General features: G+C 31.1%; 1 protein-coding gene across 1 annotated transcript in view; it reads left to right on the top strand.

Annotated features, from left to right (window-relative positions):
- Positions 1-421: 421 nt before the first annotated feature.
- LOTGIDRAFT_124753 (hypothetical protein) overlaps positions 422-19,049 on the top strand; it is a gene marked incomplete at both ends in the record, with an annotated part of 68,219 nt that continues 49,591 nt past the window's right edge. The window contains one exon of the mRNA XM_009061286.1: positions 422-562. Coding sequence (XP_009059534.1) covers positions 422-562 — 141 coding nt within the window. The remainder of the gene's footprint in view (positions 563-19,049) is intronic.

Below are 19,049 nucleotides of genomic sequence, written 5' to 3'. Positions count from 1 at the left end.
TTGTCTGCCGACAACAATCCTCATATGTTAAACACACATTTAATTAATTTAGTAGAATTTCACAAGTACATCTATTATCTATTTCAACTGGAGTTTTATTTTCACATCTGAACGATTGTTTTGCAATATACATACCGATATGCCCATGATTAAATATAATAGGTAAACAGTACCAGTGTTCACAGCTCACCGTCAAAATCTGATTCTTCAAATCCATGTGTGTCAAATCATCTGCATTTGAAAGTTAAAATAATGACTACTCTTTTTCTGATAATCCGCAAACCCCCAAAATTGGCAACCAGGGCCTAGGAAATCAATAAAAATTTGTGTCACTTTTAAAACGTAATTTGATTATGGAAAACTATTTTCCCTTTGATTTCTTAATGGGTTGAAACTTAGTAATAATTTATGGCCAATTCCATTTCAGGGCAAAGACTTAAATGAATTAAGAAGACATACACATGGTAATACAGTTGACAGATTTACGCTACGTAAACTCTTACAGAAGGTCTTTAAGAAATGTAGATGTCGTGAGGTACATGAAAAATTCTCACAAGATGAGGTAAATCACTTTAATCTAATATTTTACATGCAATTATTCACTCCGAAGAACTCTATCATGCATGTGCTAAGAACATTTAAAATGTCAATGGTAGCTATGATTGATATACAGATGTCTTAAAGGGATAGTAGAGAGGTTTTCCCAAAATTTTAAGTCTATCGGGGACAGTGATAGCATCCATTTGCACAATTCCAATTTTCAATCACACGTCTGTGGTTTCTGTAATTCCCTTAAAACCAAATGTTTGATGAAGATACAGATTGAAAATATGCTTTATCACATATGGCCCTTTTTGATTAGTGAAAAATTTAGAAAACCTCTTTACAATCCCTTTAATATGATATTTGCATGTATACATATTTAAGAGAAGTGCAACTTGTGCAATTTGGTTTTGTTTTAACAGAGTGCTAGAATTCTTAAAATTCTTTGCCCTATTGTGATATGTGAGCATCTGCTGGAAACCTGAAGCATCCCACTTTGCATACTTGTGCATCAACAACCGTGAACAATGAAATATTTCTTGAATATCTTCATGCATCCTTAACAGTTGTGTATAACAGATCGGAGAAAAGATTGTTATCTTTTGAAGTATCACATTAAGGCTTATCTCTGATCATTTTGCAAAATCACGTTTTTTAATCTTTTTGGATGACTGGCAAAGTGTTAAGAACTTAGAAGGGAACTATGTAGAGAAAGAAAATAAAAACAAACAGTTTTGTGCAGTATTTTCACAGTTAGGCTTGGAACTTTTATTCAGCCAGCTCCTGTATGCAACACATTTGATTTAATAAGCAGTTTTAAGTAAAATCTGTCAGACATGCCCACATGAGTGTGCAATGACCCAGAGTGATAAGATTGTGCAACAAGTCTGTGTATCACCGACACATGAGTGGGAATTGAAACTGCGACAGCTATGTTAAGTGGTCTTTTTTCATAAAACTGTTTTCACCAAATATTCATCTTCCCTTTAGTTATTTGATAATATGACACAACCCATAGAGTTGAAACAAATAAACTCTACCAACATTTCGAAACATGTTGGTTTATATCATAATATTACACAATTCTGCATGTATGTTACTAGAACAATTGCGAATTAAACTTTTCTTATAGTTTTCCAATCCTTTAGTTGTGATTAAAATAGACAAAAACTAAAAAGCAATTTTACAGATAAAGTGAAAAGTTTGAAAAAAATCTGATAAAGTCGTAGAAAATGAAATCAGATTCACTGAGCTTTGTATTAATATTCAATGGTTTTATTTTTTTATCTTAGCTTATGAGGTTTGAATTCCTTACATGATTCATTTGATGAGTTACAAACAAGAGAAAATCAGTGCGTTGATGCATTAAGAATGACATAAAACTAACAGCATTCAGAAAACAATCACTTCCTTGTCGTTCTGCAGAATATTTTTCTTTGTGCCATGTTACTTACTTATATGCAGTATGCACCATGCGTTAGTAGTTAACAGTGACACGATATCAATGTTAATAATCCTGAATGACAAAAAGCGCTTCACCTACAAGTTTGGAACTTGGTAACTCTTTTAAGAGAAAGTTAAAAACACACCTTTTTGGATGATCCGTTACCTATTAAAAACTGGGTGTTTTTACCCCCTGCTGCCAAAAATCTTGTATGAATACACATATGTACAAAACTGTAGAGAACTGTGCTTGGCTCAGTGGCAGTGTTTAATATCTCACTTAATTACATTAGTTTTTTATTGGCAAAACAGTTCATTAATTCTTTGAAAATAACATTTAAAACAGTAATGGTTTAAGCTTATGTCTTTCATGACAAAGCTTACTTTTTTAATGTTTTGTGTATCTAATTTCCATTAAGGAAGATTTTCCAGTACAATTTGTATGTTTGATGTAAGAGATAAATAATGTTTTATTATTTTTACTATGTATAAAATACATGATAATTTTAAAAATTAAATCAGTTTTAAATTGATAGTGTCTTTTTGTGGTTTCCACATGAACTGTCTTGTTGAACTTTTTATCATGAGTAATAATTAAAAGATTAGAATGAGTTTTAATTAAAGGCTAGTTTTCATCATGGTTCAAAGTTTTCAATCTTCACTTCATCTAATTAAATTAAAGTTGGCTTGTCAGGAACTTTAACACTTCAGATTTTATCTTTAAAATAATCAATTCTCTAGCTAAAGTAAAAAGATGATCACTAAAAGCAGGAATCATATGATATTGTTGCAAAACGAATTTGTCAATAATTGGATCATAAAAACCATGTTTGTATTGATCATGCTATGATACATATAGAGGTTTCCTGTGTTAGCACCAACAACCCTAAACTGTTTAAAGGGAAATCTCTTTTTGAATAAGGATTGCATATGCACAAGTTGTTTTCTGTTTGCACCATGCAATTAAGTATTAATACTAGGCAAGTCTTTAAGTGATATATTAGCCCTTGTATGCAAGATATGGTGTATTTACAACATTTTTCAATTCAATAAAAAAAAAAAGATTCTTCATTGCATATATATATAATACAAGGTTTATATTCTACACGCTGGTATTTGTTGTGATTTGATTTCAATAAGTTACGTTACTTCCCTTGTATAATAATAAGCATGTGTATTGATTGCTTTTATCGTACATTAAGTGACTATATTAAAGGAATTCTACCTGTTAGAATACACCCATTCTACAGCTACAATTTGTGTTCAATTGTGGTCATTGATTAAGTTCATTTGCATCCCAAATTATGCCTTTCATAAGGTGAAAAAAGCATCTGGGTAATCGATAATAAATCCTGAATAGGTTTATATTGATGTAAATTTGCGAGGTCGAAGGTCAAGGAGATGGGGAAACTCTGATTTTGTGGAATATCTTGTTTAGAGTAAGGGAGATAACTGTTTCAATTTCTAAATGTAATTAAAGAACTCCCGTTAGTAGGTAACTGAATTGATGATTAATTTAACACTTATAACGGGTAATTAAGGGATTATCAGATTATCTGGTTGGTAATCAAGTTATGTAATACCAAGCAGTGATTAATGGCTTTATACTTCATTAGACTAGAGTTGTCATTAAATTTTGCATTTGACCGACATTGAATGCCATGTAATGGCTAACCTATTACCTATTAACAGATATTAACAGAATGTCATTAATATTAATCAGTATGCTTGAGGTATCTTCTCCTTTTCATTTCTCATGTTCATTCACCAAGTTCACTTAATCACATACCTTAAAGAGGTCTTATAAATTTTTTATATTTTTATTTTATTAGCACATTAAACTCAATTCCATTTATACTTAAAATGATTTTTACGGAATTTTCTTCCTGTATGTCTGAAATCATTAATCCCTCTCATGGCTCACCATATTTGTAGATCAATTGTACTCGGATCTGAGAAACAGGGTTTGTTCAGTAAAGCTCATCAATAATAAGTTTCACAGCTTACTGTTGAAATATGAAATATATTCATAATTACTCATGTTTGAAAATTACGGATGACTAGACTCTACCATAATGTACAACAGTTAAAGACACCCCTTATTTATAGATCTCAAGACGAATACCAGATGAACTAGTGAAAGAATAGATAAAAAGTGAAATTGCTAATTTCAGGTATTTTTGAAGGAATTATGCGTTTTTGTACAGTTCCAGTAGTTCTGAGGATTATTTACATATATTCAAGGCCCAAATGAACCTTCAAAAACGGTGAACTATGGCCATTAAAGCTAATTCAGATTTAAAAATTGACCACTGGAAAATGGTTTCTGGTTGTTAATTTGTCAGATAATTGAAGTGGTCAAGATAATTATTGGAAGTTATGAATCTTGTTGCTGAATGTAACTGTTTCTGATAAACATGTACAATTGATGGCCTATGTCTGTTATTTTGAAAATATGTATATTATACTGGTTTTATTCCTCATGAAGCAGATTAGTGGCATAAGTTTCCCTATAGAATTTACATTTATAAATCATTCAAGAGCAGAAATGGTTTTTAAAACAGGAAATTTAAATTTCCAATGTCTTATAATTATCTTTACTTCACAATTTTTGTTGTTGTGTTCATAGCCACAACGATTAACAATGTCAACCTGACATGTGCCAATTAAACCTTCTACTGTCATGCCATCATGGCCTCTAGCAACTCAGAAAAATTAGAAATTTAAGTTATTAGAATTTTCTGTGGAAATATGTCATTTTAATGGTTGTTTATAGTGACTGTTACCTTGGACTAAGTAGCAGTTTAAACAAAGTTCCAGAAAAATGGGTATACATGAACACAACCAACAAAAGTAAATGTTACCTTGGCCCAACAAGACACCTTGGCCTCTTGCGATTTTTAAATGGTTGTCGTCAGTGACTAATACTAATGAAAAAATGTGTTTGAACTAACACTATTGAGTGTTACTTTGGCCTAACATGTCACCTTGGCTTCTTGTGGTTATCATTTGTTTTTGAAATGGCTGCCTTCAGTGACTGTTACCTTACTAAAAAATGTATTTGCACTAACGCAGTTAAATGTTACCTTGGCCCAACATGTCACCTTGGCCTCATCTTGGCCTACAAAAAAAATTTCAATAATAATCTTCACAGTGTGATATTGTCTTCTTTCTAATTTCACCATGATTATAATATTGATGTAATCCTCACTTGTTTTGCTATTAATAAATAAAAAATTCAATACATTGTCAGATCTATTTAACGTCAAGAATGATCAGGCTGGATAACAATAAACTGAACAAATATGGTAGTACTGACATTTAATTTAGAAAAAAAAAGTTTAAAGCTCCATAATATTTGATTTAATTGACTATTGTGATTGTCAGTTGATGTCCTCTAGGATATTGACCTAGTTTTCTCTGTTTGGCACTCAATATTAAAGATGTCAAATAAATATCAAGGCCGGAGTGTCCTATGGTAGACACAAGATTAATCTGTACAATTAAAAAATTTCATGAATGACAAAACTGCACTGGATATTCAATAGACTCTAATACATAGATAGTATGATTGGTGGTCTGATTCCTCATTATTATTATTACGAGTTATCTCCCTTGAGAATGGACACACTTCCGTTTCCAATAATCTGATGTTAAATGAATCTTCATGAATATAAAACTTATAAACCTAAGTTTTGCCTCAATCTTCTTATGATATTATAAGTATCAAACAGAGAAAGTTACCATGGACCTTTATTGTGTCTGTAATAAAAAAGTAGTAGAGATTTAACTTTGTAAAGAAAAGTGTCTCCATGAATACCAGATAGAAAAGGTTGTTAGAGTTAATATTGCTGGATTGTCATGTGGTGTGCATATCAGTGAAAATCCCAGACACATTAGATGAATTGCTTTCAAATGTATTTGTTTCCCTGTTAGTGATGCAGGACAATTATCCCAGGCCCTGTGGTGCTACAGGCTGTGCAAATAAAAACAGTTACAAATTAAAAAAAGAGAAGACTAATGCAAGGGTCCTGCAAAATTTTTCTCATTGCCCACTGTGTGGTATTGCTTGACTTCATTAGTCTGGTCAGGTGCAGAAAAGTAGGACGTAAAACACCACTCATTTCATTTCATCATAATTGTACATGACATCCCACTTATGTCAATTTGACCCGTGAAAAAATCTTTGATCTATGGAAACTGCAACTAACGTTCTTTCGTATACTCTTTGAGATTTATATAAGATGTCTCTCAAGACAAGATAATTTAATATAATTATATTCTGACAGTGAATATGTTGTTAATGCACAAATCTTGTTTGTAATTGGCGATGTGTGTTAAAAACTGTATGGATATTGTTTTGTTTTCTGTTTTCATGAATAAAAACTAATTTGATTGATATAGTTTGTGTTCGAGACAGATTAAAAATATATCTGTCATCAGAATATTACACAATTCATAGACGATATTTATCATAGAAATGATTAACTTCCAGGAATATTGGCTCCAAGGAAGGGTTTTCTTGTGAGTTTTATGATGTATACCGTAAGTCAACTATATCCCAGATATGCAGATTCCCTCCCTCAAGAAAATATTTCTTTTCATTCTTTTAAGGACAGATGAACTATCTCTTTTTTATTTGTTAGATAAACTTTTTTAGTTATGGACAGATGAACCATCTCTAGGTATGAAATGAACTATGTCTTTTATATTTGTCTGACAGATCAACTTTCTCTAGTTATGGACAGATGAACTATCTCTTATTCTCTAACTTATTGTCAGATGAACTATCCCTAACTTATCGACAGATGAACTATCCCTAACTTATCGACAGATGAACTATCCCTAACTTATGGACAGATGAACTATCCCTAACTTATTTGTCGAACAGACAAACTTTTTCTATCTTATGGTCAGATAAAATATCATTGACTTATTGACGTTGAACTTCTCCAACTGTGTACAGATGAACTATTTATAATTATAGACAGATGAACTATTTATAAAGACAGAATGATGAACTATTTATAAAGACAGAATGATGAACTATAAATAATTATAGACAGAGGAACTATTTATAATTATAGACAGATGAACTATTTATAATTATAGACAGAGGAACTATTTAAAATTAAAGACAGATAAACTTGATATCAGATGATCTTTATGTTGTGACAGATGAACTATAACTTATGGTCGTAAAATATGAAAAATTAGTCTAGCTTATTGAAAAAAACCCAATAAAAACCTAGAGGATATATTCGTTTGTGGCTGACTTGATCCCATTGTTATAGATTAATCTCATAGATTAATTAAATGTCATAATTCTAATAACTGGCTTTATTTTTTATATACGAGTATGAAAATAATTATTTTTATATACAGGTTGTCAGTAATAGTATTTCTTTATTATTCCAGAAAAGTTTGAAACAAGATTTATAAATGATTTGTACTTGTTTTTTCAAAGTGCCAATGCCGTCTGTTGAATAATAAATTTGTTTTTTTTTTAAACAAGGGTACATGATATATACAGTGTTAAATATGGTTCATTTGTTTGTTTAAAATGGTAATAATAATTTAATTTACATTACATATTATTTCCTTCATGAGGCGTTATGAGTATTTCATTAATGCTGTATCGTTTTGCAGATATTTCTAATTGATTTTAGTTCTATATCTCATATTTTTCAAAGTTGATGCATATTTTTTAATTTCATTTAGCATGTTTTTCTTCCATATTTAATCACCCTACCTAATCACTAACTATGAATAGAAAAGCTGATTCCAAAGAAAGCATTAAATGCAATATCTTATTAGATTTTAATCTTCCCTACAATTACTGAAGATTACTTGTAAATAACGATGTATACATTGATAATGAAATTATAAATTTGATCAAAAAATACTGATTACTTTCTTAATAGAATGTTTTTTTCTCATAAATTGATATATTAAGACAATTTGATTGTCCATAACAGCAGTAGTTTTCATGAGAAAACTTCATTATAACCATTATTTAGATAATTTAACCACGAAAGAAAACATTAACCAGTCATAAATGTTCATGATTTTTGTTTTTATCATATCTTAAAATAGCCTTGATTATCAAATGAAGACAATGAAGTGTGGCTTCATGATTAGATTGTAGGTTGTAGATCTAAATGAATCCCAGTAATATCATTTCACATGGATATAATAAGCAGATTAAATTAATATTAGAAAGAATGAAGGTCTTATTAATTTTAGATAGTAGTAAGCTTATCCAGTGACAGAGACAAAGAAACTAATGCAGTCAACCATGTGCCCCGCCTTTCGTATGTAGGCTTCCCCTGCAAAACTTCCTGTGAATTTTGGGCCTACAAATAAAATCACTCCCAAAGACAAACACCATGTGTCCCTCAACATGCCAATTCAGGTCATGTTCACCTCCGTATTTGACCTTCGACACTTCTGCATAAGGTCACCTTTGCTCCTACACATTTGATGTAAGACTATGTACTAGAGTTACATGGAAATTGCATAATCCCTTCCAAGTATACTTCGAATTAGAAATTTCATGTTCTTTTTCTATTAATGTATTTTGACAGTGAGCTGTGAACTTTATTACTGATTAGCTTAGGTAAAATATTCCCTTTTCTGAGACTAATAGGTATAGTTGGTCAAACAGATGGTAAAATGTCTCCTTTAATGTAATGTTACTACCGTGGGTATAACTAGGAAATGCCAAAATTGCAAACCTTTCAAAATATCCTTGATTGCGCACTGTGATTGCATAGCATTATTTGTCTTCCTAGTCCCATCAGGAGCAGACAAATGATCAAGGAAAGAAATAACTCACAAATAACTCCAGTTTGAATTAAAGTGCAAGAGATATATCTGATAAAATGGAGATAAAATGTGCTTCAAGTGCTGATGTAAGTCTAAGAGATAAGTCATCAACTAACACACCATTCAATAAAATTTCAACATCAAGTGTTCAATCACTGATTTAAATGGATAGAAAACAATACAAAATTTGATGAAAGAATGTTAGGTTAAATGTAAGTAATGTTTGATTGATATCTTTAGAACATGTTTGATAGTCTGCTTTCCTCTTGATTGATATTTGATTAGAAACAGACTTTCCAGATTACTTCACAATCGGAATTGTTTCAAGATGAATTCTTCAAGTACATTAGGTTGATTTAAAAAACAAAGATGAAATAAAAGGAGTTTTACGTCCTACATTATTCAATGTGTAGACAGGCATTGCCATGCTGATTGCAATGAGAAAATTTTGCCAGGACAGAGGCATTAGCCTGCTATTTTTTATTTCCATCTGTCGAGGGATCTTGAACATGTGCAGCCTGTAGCACACAGGACCTCAAACGACTAGATGCTTTTTCCATGACAGCCCATTTGACCTGCTTCACTGATAGAGGGAAACCTGGTTGAAAAATCTGAAGATATTATTTCGACGTATGCCAAGATTCAAACCTAGGACCTTCAGGATAGAGAGTCTTACTCAGTTAGCCATGGCGGCTCGCCGAGATGATATCAAAGGGACGTAGTCATCAGAATAAGTGCTTTACCAGCTGATAAAACATGAATTTAGTTAACCCTGTAATACTTGTCAAAAATCAACATTCTATTCTATATACATCTATAATTAACTGCTGTAATTGAAGGGAAGACAGACAGTCCATGTTTCTAGTCAATTATTATCAGATATTACCATATTGAAAAATGTCATAAATTAATCCTTAAATGTAGTAAACACACATTCATATTATTTTGATTAATATGAATTAGTAATGTAATTATTCAATTATACCGGGCATTAAGTTCTAACAGTTGTGCATAATGTTATATGTCCAAGTCCGTTTTTTTTTATAGATGGGCTTCCTTATTTTTTAGTGTCAAATAAAGCAAACTTTGATTAATTGATGTTCGAAATAAATTATCATACATTCTTAATCATATCTTTATGTTCTTATTGCATATAATTAAGAATTTTAACCAATCATAAATGTATGTACAGTCTGGATAAACAAAAAAAGTCTTTTTGACCTGTCATTCATTGGAATTCTTTTGGTAATTACAGGGCGTTCTTTGAACGCCCTGCTTTGTTTTCGTTCTGGCTATTTTTTTTTTCTTTTCTTTTTTCTTCACTCCGGGAGCTCAGTTCTTGGAAACAGCAACAGGTATGGAAAAACGGATTTCGCCACACTTTCTAACTCGTGGCTAACTGCGTACTGAATGTAAAACGAAAATTTTCTGAGCAACATGAAGCGACGTTAGCAACAAACAGAAAGTGGGCTCTAGTGGGCGTAATTATCGACCGATTTTGCTCGGGTTGCCTTTATTCTACTTCTTATAACAATGGACACATGATGGCAATTGAAAAAAATTGATTTTCGCAAATTAGTTCGATACTTTTTTTTGTCGAAATTAATCGAAATATGCTATTTCAGTTGCTATTTGTCGGACAGATTTGAAACTTATACAGTGTAGACAGCCAGCATGGTGGAATAAAAAAACGCATTCAAAATTTTTGCATCACTTCCGGTTTCGAAGTTAGTACTTCCGGTGAAGTCACTTCCAGTGGAATTGAGTTATGCCAAAACTAACATATGCATGATATTAGTGTCATTAATACAAACCTATTAAACTAAAAAAATACTTACCGGAAGTAATAATTAGGCCGCCATTTTGGTTTGCCTCATTTTGCGAAAATTCCTATTTAGAAGCCATTTTTTATCCGATTTGTGCAATTTTTGTGTCAAACGATACTATATATGTTTGTCTACAATTTGTGGGAAGCAAAATTTTGATTTTCGGTTTTGCCTTTTTTATACGAACGGATGTTTTTTTTCAAAGTTTGAAGGCGTATATCACGTGACCTTGACCTTTGATGACCTTCATATTAACTGTGATGATAATGTGTGACCTTGTCTATCTGATGACCTTTTGACCTTTGGGGTCAGAAAACTCTTTCCCATTTTATAGGGGTCTAAATATGGACCATTTTGAGCCTTTAAAGTGCTATATCTCGGTCCCTAATAGAGATATGGCAATAATTCTTTCGATTTTGTAATATAGAGATTCTGAACTTTCCATAGATATATAACATGCATACCTTACATGAAAATTCAAAACTCCATTCACTTAACATGGGACTATTATTAGATAAATCGGCTAATTAGATTCACCTGGCTGTCAACCCCAATAGAAATCAAATTTGTTTCTAAGTTGTTTTAAAGACACCTTTCCTTTTACATTCCTTGCTGTATGTAAATAAGCTCTAGGGTGGATTGAACCGTGTTATACTGTAAGTTAAGCTTACGGAAGCACATTAAAGGGATACCTGCACTTAATATACCAACTTTCTTATTTCTTATCCGATTTTCATCAAACTTGGAATGTATGTGTATAATCAAATTCTAAATTTCATGGAATAATCGAATTTGCTTAGTGCGCATGCGCATTACCAACTTTCTTATTTCTCATTCGATTTTCATCAAACTTGGAATGTATGTGTACAATCAAATTCTAAATTTGATGGAAATATTAATTTTTGTTATGCGCATTACCAACTTTCTTATTTCTTGTCCGAATTTCATCAAAATTGGTACGTATGTGTATAATCCAATTCTAAATTTGATGGAAATATTGAATTTTTGTTGTGCGCATGGGCATTACCAACTTTCTTATTTCTTATCCGAATTTCACCAAACTTGGTATGTATGTGTACAATCCAATGCTAAATTTGATGGAAATATTGAATTTTTGTTGTGCGCATTCCTTTTATTCCTAGTCAATATACTTTAAACTCCAGGCACTTTTGGATATTTGCATTTAGAGATGCAGAAAAGTATTTACATCAATGTAATTGCAATAGACTATCTTCGTATGTACCTGAATGTGGTAACGTGCCCTGCATCAGTACTGTTATTAGTACAGTTCTAGTTCTCTTTTAATTAGTTAATTATGAATTAATCATGGACATGTGAGACAAACTGGTACTTTTCCAAGTCACCTCTACTTTCTATTCATATAAATAATAGCATTTTCATTTTTATAAATGAAAATAAGGGAACCCATCTTTAAAGTTGTGCAGTTATGTCTATTTTTGATACAAGTATAAAAGAAACAGATGAATTAATTGAATAGATTGCATGAAATGTTAAAGTTAAATTAGCCTGGGGAGTGTTAATAACAAAAATTATCAGTTAACTTGAAAGAAAGTTTTTATGTCAGCTTTAAATCATTGAAGAAGAAAATTAGAACCAATACACGATTTAATCATATATTAAATAAATAATAAATGATATTCCACTTATATAAAATACAAAATACTAAATAAAAACAATTACACCTATATAGCAACCAATATAACTCATATATACCAACAAATAAATATGATAACACTATTTTATCAACCAATAAAACACACATATATCCACCAATAAATATAATAACACTTATATATCAACCAATAAGCAGAATTACACTTATATACCAACCAATATAACACAATTACACATATATTTTAACCAATGAATATGATAACATGTATCAACCAAAAAACACAATTACACATATATATATTAACCAATGAATATGTTAACACTTATATATCAACCGATGAACAGAATTAACTTATATACCAACCATTAAACATGATAACAACCAATAAGCAGAATTATGCTGATGTACCAACCAATATAACACTTATATATCAACCAGTAAGCAGAATTAACTTATATACCAACCAATAAATATGATAACAACCAATAAGCAGAATTACGCTTATGTACCAACACATATAACACTTATATATCAACCAGTAAACAGAATTAACTTATATACCAACCAATAAATATGATAACAACCAATAAGCAGAATAAAACTTAAACATCAACCAATATAACACATATATCAACCAATAAATATGATAACACTTATGTATCAACCAATAAATATGATAACACTTATGTATCAACCAATAAACAGAATTAACTTATATGCCAACCAATAAATATGATAACAACCAATAAACAGAATTAACTTATTTACCAACCAATAAACATAATTACACTTATATACCAACCAGTAAACATCACAACAATTATATATCAACCAATAAACATGATTACACATTTATATGCAGACCTTTAAACAAGATATATGATAAAATTACCTATACATTTGTTTACACTTTGAAGTATTTAAGGGCATTGTGAAGAGGTTTTCTATAATTTTCATATGTATCAGGGACACTGATAGAATCAATTTGAGCCATTCCAATTTTCACTCAGACGTCTCTGGTTCCTAAAATTCCACAAAAACTAACTGTTTGATGACATCACTAGTAGAGAAGGGTCCAAAGCAAGTTTTGTGATATGTGCAAGGATTTTAGTGGAATTGGAGGAACCACAGACGTCTGACTGAAAATTGGAATGGTGCAAATTGATTCTATCAGTGTGCCCGATACACATAAACAATGTAGAAGACCTCTTTAAAATCCCTTTAAGTATACCGAAAAGATTAATCATATAGTCGTCGTAACTTGTGTGGTAATCTTATTTAACCAACATGGCTTAACCCCTATAAAAACATACATAACATCGTTAATAATGACATTATGATATTTTGATAACAGATAATCTTACTAAGTTATATGGATTATCTTTTTATTATTTTACAGGATTTTATATGATATGACTAAGAATTTGAAATAAATATTTAATAGAATAAAACTTGTTTTTGTGAATATAGTGAGCAAATTCACTATAAAAATATTTGTTTCAAGCAAAACACCAATTATTTATATTGATTGTATATGACTTACTAGGAACTTGTTATTTCTATCTATTTTATTGTTTGATACCATGTGAACTTTTTGTTTGAAGTAAAAACAAGATATGGATAGAACTGGAATTGGGATTTGCTTATCTATCAAATTAGTTTTACATTCATTCAAATTCTTTGAAAATGTCATTCAAATTTGACAATTATATTTAAACATACCATTTGAATTATTTTAGCATTACATGTTAATGTAACATTGCAAAATAGTATAAAATGAATTGACAAGATAGCCTGGGACAGCTTTCAATGGCGGCATCAATAATAGATTGCACCTCCAATTCATTTCTAACATGATTTCAAAATAAAATTTGTTACTCTTTGTCAAATTTGCATCAAATCAGTTCTATTTTTGAAAACATTTCTTGGGGAAAACACTCAGGCGCCACAAGGAAAGATTGCAACTTTGGTGCATTTTGAATCTCAACCTAGAGAGAGTTGTTCCCCCATTAAGTCAGTGTGCCCATTATTTTCCATCCAGCCTCAGGAGACTGGTGCCTCCACTGGAGGTTATACATAGATAGATAGGTATAACCAGGTGAGATTTCAATCTTTGATCAAAGAACCATTAAGAAAAGAAAATGAAATTAAATGGCCACTGAGTCTATGCCACATCATTTAAGCTTTTGTGGATCATGTTGCTACATGTACACACCACCACCTGATGAACTATTGGAGTGGGATGATCAACACGACACGCTTGTTTGAAGATTCAGAATAGCTGTTTTATCTTCTGTATGAAAATACAATCATCATTAAAAAAGAACTGTAAAGTCTTGAGAGAGCAATATTTCTACCTTGGATGGAATTCATTTCTTCCTGTTATTCCTCGCATGAATTTTTTTTATATGCCTGTATTTTAAGGTTGAACATTTATGTTGTTGCTCTTATTCATCATGGACATAACGTTTGTTCTTCTGTTCACATTGCATGTGATTATGAAGGAGACTACAGTTTTCAGTTCAATTTGCATGAATTTCTGATGAAATATTACTTTTTGCTAGTTTTCCTCTTAAGTGATAATTTTCCTTCTTAAAGAATTTTCCAATCACACAATTTCATCACGTTTTATGTAATGTCAAGTTGTACTAGTTTAGATCAACAATTGATTGTCATTTCATTACCAAGTAATGCCAGCTAATCAAATTGTTCTTTATGTAGATTTGTATGTTTAATAGATCACTACCAGCAGAGATTTAGATTAGATCGAGGTTTATGTGATATACAACCTTTATTCTTGGTTTTTATATGAATTTCAGATCAGGATAACCTGTTCAAGATCAGGAGACTTAAACTATTTGTTCTAAATGATATTAAGATCTGTCTTTTATGTTTCTTACGGGAAAATTTTGACCACAAATTGGTTCCATTTTACCCATAACTTGGTTCCATTTTGTACCATAATTGTTTGACCATAATTAGTGGTTTGATTTTGACCATAATTAGTGGTTTGATTTTGACCATAATTGTTGGGTCCATTTTGACCACAAATTGGTTCCATTTTGACCATAATTGTTTGGGATCCATTGAGTCCATTTTGACCATAATTAGTGGTTTGATTTTGACCATAATTGTTGCGTCCATTGAGTCCAGTTTGACCACAAGTTGGTGCTATTTTGACCATAAGTGTTGGTTCCATTTTGCCAACTGTGGTTGTTTGTTGACTATTAAATGGGACATTTTATACTTCTGTTGGTGTTCCTTGAGTGCAATAAGTTTCAGAAGAGTTCAAAATAAAGCTGTTTCTGTTATTTCCTTAATTGATACAACTTTGTTGAATGGAAGGTAATCTCTAGTGGCGCTAAATCAGGGTTTTTATTAATAATTTCAGATTTTATTCATATATGAGACTTGGAAATTCCAAACTAAGTAAATTATTGAGAAAAGAAAAATCACATATATTATTAGACATGGAGAATTTTATGAGTTTTCCTTTTTTTAATGCAAAACATTTCTGGAAAGCTATTCAATTTTGCTATACTCTTGCACATTTCTTCTTTATTACATTTATGTAGCTGATTGTTTTAAAGGACTTAACCCTATTGGTTTATTATAATTGTGGGTACGGTACAATCCTGAAATCAAATTGTGAAACATGTTCCTAGCAAGGTATAAAGCCTAATCTCATTGAAAGTCATGAGTCAAGTGGTCCCAAACGTTTTGGCAACTTTGCGTAGAATTCAGGTCTATTGAAATACAATTATTAATATATAACATCATTATTGTTATAATTTGACCACATTTAATAAATGCAAAATTTAACATAGTATTTTGTAGATCCATTTGAAATTATTTAAATGCCTACTACCAGCCAGATATTTGCTCTCAGTTTTCAGACTTAATTCTGAGAACTTTCAGACGCTTGGTTACTAATGAAGAGGTATTACCATGAGAAATGATTAAGCACGCAATCTGAAGATTACAAACATAACTTTGACTTAGCCAATTTCCTGAAGCAATCAACAATTACTAAGATAATTGCTTATAAGACAAAGGTCTAAAAGAGCAATATTCAATGATGTTTAATTGAGATGATTTACAACAAAAAGAGTAATATTCTAAGAAGTTAAACCGGAGAGGAGATTTATAACAAAAGTTCATAAGAGAAATTTTCAATGAAGTTTAACTCATGAGATCTTCAATAAAAGAGTAATTTTTATACGCCCACATGAATATGTGGTCGTATATTGTCGTCGCCCCTCTCCGTCGGTCCGTCCGTCAACATTTCTTGTGAGCACTATAGAGACTACAGTTTTTATCTGATTTTGATAAAACTTGGTGGGATGCTTTAGATTGATAAGATCGCGGTCAAGTTCGAAATTTGACATATTTTCTATGAACGGTTTTTGAGATATTGCCCTTGACTTAGAACGCCATCAAATTTGTTAAAAACTGTTCGTGAGCAGGATTGAAGCTACAGTTTTCAACCGATTCTGATCAAACTTGGTGTGATCATTGGAATTGATAAGATCTCGGACAAGTTCTAACTTGGCGCATTTCTGATGAACGGTTTTTGAGTTATTGCCCTTGACTTTGTTAAAACATGTTGAAATTTGTTAAAAGTAGTTTGTGAGCAGGATTGACGCTACAGTTTTCAACAGATTCTGATGAAACTTGGTGTGATCATTGGAATTGATAAGATCTCGGACAAATTCTAATTTGACGCAATTTCAATGAACGGTTTTTGAGTTATTGCCCTTGACTTTGTAAAAACACATCAAAATTTGTTAAAAATAGTTCGTGAGAAGGATTGAAGCTACAGTTTCCAACCGATTCTGATCAAACTTGATGTGATCATTGGAATAGATGAGATCTCGTACAAGTTCTAACTTGACGCATTTCTGATGAACGGTTTTTGAGTTACTGCCCTTGACTTTGTTAAAACGTGTTGAAATTTGTTAAAAATAGTTTGTGAGCAGGATTGACGCTACAGTTTTCAACCGATTCTGATGAAACTTGGTGTGATCATTGGAATTGATAAGATCTCGGACAAGTTCTGATTTGACGTATTTCCAATGAACTGTTTTTGAGTTATTGCCCTTGACTTTGTAAAAACACATCAAAATTTGTTAAAAATAGTTCATGAGCAGGATTGACGCTACAGTTTTCACCGATTCTGATGAAACTTGGTGTGATCATTGGAATTGATAAGATCTCGGACAAGCTCTAACAAGAAATATTTTTGATGAACGGTTTTTGAGTTATTGCCCTTGACTTTGTAAAAACACATCAAAATTTGTTAAAAATAGTTCGTGAGCAGGATTGAAGCTACAGTTTTCAACCGATTCTGATCAAACTTGGTGTGATCATTGGACTTGATAAGATCTCGGACAAGTTCATGTTATTGCCCTTGACTTTGTAAACACACGTCAAAAGTTGTTTTTTGCCCTTGATTAGAGCTGTGTGATTTAATTGTTTGTTGTATTTGGGTTATTGATATTGATTTTAAAAAATTTTGTGGAATTATTCAGCATAAAAAATTTCTTCAATATGAGAAAATTCGTACTCTAGTCACTAAAGACTGTTTTATTATTTTTGACAGCTGCCAGTGGGCGTATGTTACCTTGCAACGCAAGCTATCTTCAATTATTTTAAACTGAAGAGATTTACAACAAAGGTTTAACTTCAATGAAGTATAACTCTGGAGATTTACAACAAAGGTTTAACTTCAAAGAAGTTTAACTCTGGAGATTTACAACAAAGGTTTGCAAGAGAAATTTTCAATGAATTTAAACTGTAAATTTACAGCACTATAGGGAGGATTGAGAGCCATTTCAACTGCTGTACTTCAAGATTTGGAATTTCACTGACATTTGAAATAAAATTGAATCAGACTAAAATTAATCATCTTTTTCTTCTGATATTTTAACATATAATTGGATTCAATGATTATGCAGTCTGCTTTTTTTTTCCTGAGTTCAAAGCGTAGGTTTCAGAAAGCAGTGCAGATGGCCAAACTGTATATAAGCAATTTTTTTTCATTTATTTTTTTTGTAAAGAAATATGTAAAATTTTAATCAGGCATTCCCTGAAGTTTTCTTATTTGAAAAGAAAACACAGTTAAGCTAAGTCCAAGTAAGGTTTTTTCTGTTTTAAACCTGTTTCTGTCAGAATTTTGATTTAGACTAAATTTTTGTAAGAGTGAGTTTTTGGCAGTTGAACATGTTGTCTTTTCAGTCAAATTGTACAAGCATCCCTGCCTCCCAACTGTATAGTAAACCATGTTATTTTATCTATTTCTGAAATTATCCAATCTATGTGATATATTTGGAATTTAAAGTGTTAACTGAGCTATTAATGTCACAAATGATTACCAGAATGGTAAGATTTCGTGATACTTAAATCATAAATATTCAGACATTTACTGTAAGTGACTTTGTTGCTTATAATCTGTCCTGGAAATACTTAATGAATAATTAAACATATAATGAAACATTTTAGTATTTGATTTAAAAATGTAAAAAAAAAAGTGGTCATTTTTTCAAGATATGTTACAGTGGCATTAAAGAACTTATAATTTTCTTGTATAAAAAAAATTTGCATCAACAGATTTGGCTCAAATTCAATCAGAATATAATAACAATTTACATAATGTTTGTTATATAATTGAGTCATACAATAAGCAAAACTAAATGATGTCTTCATGTTAAGTAAATGAGTAGATAAATAAGAATTAAATTATAAATGATGAAGATTGTTTATAAACACTTTAT

This window comes from Lottia gigantea (assembly GCF_000327385.1).
Source record: "Lottia gigantea unplaced genomic scaffold LOTGIsca_47, whole genome shotgun sequence".
Classification (NCBI taxonomy): domain Eukaryota; kingdom Metazoa; phylum Mollusca; class Gastropoda; family Lottiidae; genus Lottia; species Lottia gigantea.
Note: the sequence above shows the minus strand (reverse complement) of the source record. Positions and strands in the feature narration are given on the sequence as shown.